We start from the raw sequence: 4,773 nt of genomic DNA, 5'->3' as shown, positions 1-4,773 counted from the left end.
AAGGCTCGGAAGGTAACATGCTGTAAACTGTTTTCTACCGCTCAGCCTCCTTTTGCAGAGACGCCCTGTGTCCTTTCTAGCTGCCTTTTGCCGGTGAGTGCGTATTGGCCATGCGTGGATCTGCACGGAGCGTGGGCTGTCAGTCGTGTTCGTTCGTTACTTACAGCTGAGCTAGGGTTTGAGATCCGTACTTCGCTCGTGGCTGATCCGGAGGAGTCCGCTACACGTCTTTTCTCACGCTCCAGGCCGTGTGCATGCTGCTCATCCGCCTCCGTGTTCTCCTATGCGAGACTTGGGGAAGTGGAAGTTTGCTTGTGACTTTTCTAGACAGTCGCCGGTCGGCGTCTGGTGATTTTTGCGGTGGAGTAGAGTTGTTGGTTTTTGTTGCGTGGATGCACTCTCTGAAGGTCGTGAGATTATACACCCTTTTCCTCACAGTGGCGTCTTGTTTCAGGTCCACGAAGGCGCTGCAGCGAGTTCCCGCCATGCCTCCTCTCAGTCGAGCACGTCCGGTGGCGCAGGCCTGACGCTGTCTTCTCTGGCCCAGCAACAGTCACGCGGAGTTGGGAGCGGGGCTGGCTCCGGGGCAGGCGGTTCAGGGGGAGCCTTTGTCGTTCCTGCGGCTAGCGGAGGGTCTCATCAAACCCCTCACGGATCTTCATCCAAGAGCGGAGGTGGCAGGAGACACCACGGCCAGAGCAAAACCAAACACGAGGGGTCCAGTAGCAACAGTCGGGTAAGACTGGCAACTTTCTGGTGAGGCGCAGAGACCGGCTCGGGTAATTTCGGTTTCCGGTGCGGCTCGGTACTAAGCATAAGCTGTGTAAGCAGTCTGTAATGTAGCGCTCAAAGATACAGTTCTTTTTTCAGGTTGCATTGGTGTATTAAATGAACAGACTATCGACCACTCACAGGTTGTGGACTGCCGACCTTCTGACCTTTGAACGATGGCCTGTTTGTTGCATTTCTTAACTGCGTTCATTGTCCAGCGCTGTGTAGCGTGTCGATGCCTTTCCTGTTCTGCCTTCCTAGCTCATCTGGGTCGCGTGCATAGGTTGCTAGTCGCTTGAGGCAGACTGCGCTGTGCCCGTCAAGATCGCTCGTGTCAGCTCGTGCGGTATTCTTGGGCCTTGCTAAGACTACGACTGCAGGGTAGAAGCGCACTGGACCTTAGCTGGGTCCCGTAGTTCTTTGACAGCAACCAGCAGTGAAAAGCATATACCTGTCAGTCACCGTCCGGTGTGCACTAACGATGCAGTCTGTGTTGTCCATACGGGCCGATGGTTAGACCGTGTGCGCATTCACATTCGAGGTTTCCAATCGAATTTATCCGTAGCGAAAGGCCCGAAAGAGGCTGTTTTTTTTAGGTATATTGTTCTCGTTCCTTTACTTCCCTCTCAGAAGAGACACATGGAGAATCGCTCCCTGGAGAGAGGCATTCTTCTTGTCTTTTTTTTTATCGGAGTTTTGGCAATGGCAGGTTCCTTGTGCTTGGCTTGTGATGGGAAGCCGTCCGCACGTTTCTGGGTTTTGCCTGGAATCTTGTCGTTGAGTTCCCGTTTGTTACGATGGTATTTATTTCTCAGCGCGTTAGCTCGCCAACGTACTTCTATGGCACTGGAGCGCAAGGTTCCCAGAGCGAATCTCAGTCAGGCGGCCAGAGAGGAGCAGGCGGTGCCGGCACATCAACGGGAGGAATAGGAAGCGTGAATACAGATGCTCGAGAGGGCATTTGTCCGGTTTGCAGTAAGGGCGAAAGTCTCGAGTGCAACAAAATGGTGGCCTGTGACGCCTGCGACCGCTGGTTTCACTTTGAGTGCGTGGTAAGTTCACCGTCCTTCTGGCACGGTCAAGGAAAGCTGACTCGGTTGTTGTTTTTCACGTCGCGGGCTCGAATATGAGCTTCTGCGGCCATGTCGGCGTTCGTGTACGTGAAGTGGAAGCGGCAGTGTTTGCGGGTTGTGCGGTAGAGTGCCAAGACGGGTAGTCGAAGCGGGGTGTCAAGACGCCTTCCCGTTTTCACAGCAACACGGTTTGCGGCCTTGGTGTTTCCCGTTGTGCTGGCTCCGGTGTACGTCGCTCGGGCTCAACTCACTCGGCAGGTGAATTTCGAGGAAGGGCTTCGAAGTTGAGATTTCAGTGTCTGTTTTTGGTCGTCCGTCTTCCTGACGCATCAGGCCCGAGCTGCTGTCCTGGGGGTGCCGCCGTTGTAGCATTGGTGGTGAGGCATATGCACCGTTTGTACTCGTGGTACTGCTTCGCCCGTTTCATAGGTAGTACCCTTGCCTTCGCCGGACGAGCTGGAGACAACCGTGTCAGTCTATGACGTAGAGACAGGCTGGTGCTGCAGTTGCATGCTGCGTTACATTCATGTGCCATCTGTTTTTATGTGTGCCCAGGGTTTCTCCCCAGAGACCCAGGACGAGGATTCGTGGTTTTGTCTCCAGTGTTACCAGCGTGGCCTCGTCCCGTAGAGTCTTCGCCGTCCTCGTTGCCCGGGATTCGCGGCCTTGCTCACTCGCCAGAGCTGGGGAAGCTCTGTAGAGGGGAGGAGGACGTCGAAGGAACTTGTACTAAACACTCGTGTCAGTTGCCTCTTCGAAGATCTTGGTTTCTCCGTGGCGTTTCGACTGATGGACATGCCCTCCTTGCTCGGAATCCCCCGTCTGAAGAGCAATTGTTTTGCAGGGTTTCGATTTTAGGGGAACTGGTTTTCCTGGCTGGGTCAGACTCTGGTTTCGGCTCTCCATTACAGCGGCAGCTGCCTCTGCTCTGTGGAGTGAAGGTTGGCAGGTAGCTGTGGTTATGTGGACTTAGTGAGTGCACTCTGCAGCCCCCCCTGTAGGGCAGGAGGCATCGAGAACATACTCAGATGCAGTCAATTTGTTTTACCCGTTCAGTTGCGACCGAATGACGGCCCATGAAAAAGTGGCGACAGCACATGCAGCAGTGGCTGCACGCGTAGTGCGGTGAATCAGTGGTGGGCGCAGGCAGTTCTGTTTTTGTGCTCTGGGAGAGAGGTGTTATGTAGTGCTTACGAGTTAAGCTCGCTCCGGTCCGAGTGTTCTGTGATCTTGAAACTGCTTTGTTGGTGTGTCGAGCGTGAACCGGGCAGGCTTTGCCATGAAAGACGCACTTGAACATGTCGACCACAGTGCGTGTGTAGGCTGAAGTACTCCGCTTCACGCTCTAATGAAAGAGTTTGCGTCTGAAAGTGGCGACGGAAGTCGCAGTCAGTACACGGTTGCGTCCATGCAAACATCTTCTTGCCTGTTTTGTATCTGGAGCTCGGTCTGCTGTCGCTAGACGCACTCTGGCCAGACGCCGCGCCGGCTTGTGCGCTTTTTTTTCCGCATGTAAGAGACAAGTTTTTCTGTCCGGTAGTGTCTGCACTCAGATTCATCAGCGCGTATTGCTGAAGTATTACAAGCACCATTTAGGCAGAATTCTTACTCGGTCCTTAACTAAGGTTACTTTATTACCGTGCGAGGTTTATGCCGAGTGCTATCCCCGCCCATAAGTTGCGGGGTGACTCCTAGAGGTACCCACTCTGAGTTGCGAGGTAGATCCTAGGGATGTTCACCCAAAGTTGTGGGGTGACTCCTTGTCACAATTAGAGATACTTGTAACTATTCTTCGTTAGCTACAAGCGCAGGAGTCGGTCTGCCACTCTACCGGTACTCTCCTGCCTAGTAACGTACAGCCCGCAGAGGTTTTGTCTACAGGCTGTTCCGCGAGGTCCCTCGACTCGCGTAGCAACTCCTTGGTGGAAAGGAAACGCTTCACACGTCGTCTGGTGTCCCGTCAGTTCTGTTGGGAACGGTTTCACGTCACGTTATAAACACTGGCGATTCTCGAATACACCACGGAGCTCACAAACGCAGAGCCATCCATACGGGTCAGTCGAAACCCCGCTCTACGAAGAATCGCCACGTCTCCTCACACCTCCAAAATGTGGGAAAACCCCAAAACCCCTCACTACAGCGCATAATCAACGTCTGCTAACATCCCCTAACTCGCAGAACCTCTCGGACTCATCAGCCGAAGGTCTGCGCGCACGGTCAATCCACTCAACGACTGCCCGCAATCCTAACACTAGCACGCCGCCAAGTATTTCCCCCAGGAGCAGACGCAAATTCCACGGTCATAAGTTCCTAATTTCACCCAGATCCGAAACGCCGCTGACCGCCGGCAGAGACACTATCACCAAGTGTCGAAATTCTTCCGAAGTCCCCCAGGACACGTCCCTGAGCGCCGGGGCACCGCGAATAACGTCCTTCCAGACACGTCCCAAAGCGTCTGTGGGCTGCCTCGTTGGCAAATAACGCAGAATGGTGGTCAGGTTGCGAAAGGCGAGTCATAACAGTTCTCAGAATTCGTCACTAGGTGCCGAAGAACCGTTTCAGCACCCCCCTGTCTCATAGTCATAGTGACGGATGCAGAACCCACCGGTCGGCTCCACGTTGCCCGCTGAAAACCCAAGAAAATCACCTCACCATAGAAAAAACCTAAGGTGAAGCCGTAGAACTCTCCCTTTTTTCTTTTCTCACCACCCGCAGAGGTTCGGAAAAACTCTTCTCTCTTCCCGGGATACCACTGTCAGGACCGTCCGGTTCGCATGCAGCCCGCTGCACGGGGCAGGTCACCGGCGGCCGTCTCCAGCCGCCGCTCCAAACTTTTTATTTCGTCTTCCTTTTTCTTTTTTTTTTCTAATAGTGTTCAAAATTAAAAAAAAGGAAAAAATACATATATAACTCAAGAAAAGAGCCCGGG

The 4,773-nt window shown here is 53.6% G+C and overlaps 2 protein-coding genes across 2 annotated transcripts; one reads left to right on the top strand and one right to left on the bottom strand.

Moving 5' to 3' along the window:
- Window positions 1-85: 85 nt before the first annotated feature.
- Window positions 86-3,121, top strand: CSUI_007106 (uncharacterized protein). Its single transcript, XM_068067256.1, has 3 exons — window positions 86-736; window positions 1,587-1,823; window positions 2,400-3,121. The coding sequence occupies exon 1, from the start codon at window positions 255-257 to the stop codon at window positions 525-527; it is 273 nt and encodes a 90-aa protein (XP_067920769.1). The 5' UTR covers window positions 86-254; the 3' UTR covers window positions 528-736; window positions 1,587-1,823; window positions 2,400-3,121.
- A 691-nt stretch (window positions 3,122-3,812) lies between these two features.
- CSUI_007105 (uncharacterized protein) lies at window positions 3,813-4,772 on the bottom strand. The gene has a single exon (XM_068067255.1). It carries the CDS (start codon window positions 4,359-4,361, stop codon window positions 4,161-4,163), a length of 201 nt encoding a protein of 66 aa, XP_067920768.1. The 5' UTR covers window positions 4,362-4,772; the 3' UTR covers window positions 3,813-4,160.
- Between the last annotated feature and the right edge of the window lies 1 nt (window position 4,773).

The sequence above is a fragment of the Cystoisospora suis genome (assembly GCF_002600585.1).
Source record: "Cystoisospora suis strain Wien I chromosome Unknown contig_3672, whole genome shotgun sequence".
Classification (NCBI taxonomy): Eukaryota; Apicomplexa; class Conoidasida; order Eucoccidiorida; family Sarcocystidae; genus Cystoisospora; species Cystoisospora suis.
Note: the sequence above shows the minus strand (reverse complement) of the source record. Positions and strands in the feature narration are given on the sequence as shown.

What these genes read in the sequence shown, in the direction of transcription:
- CSUI_007106 (XM_068067256.1), top strand. Translation starts at nt 255, where the DNA reads ATGCTGCTCATCCGCCTCCGTGTTCTCCTATGCGAGACTTGGGGAAGT.
- CSUI_007105 (XM_068067255.1), bottom strand. Translation starts at nt 4,361, where the DNA reads ATGACTCGCCTTTCGCAACCTGACCACCATTCTGCGTTATTTGCCAAC.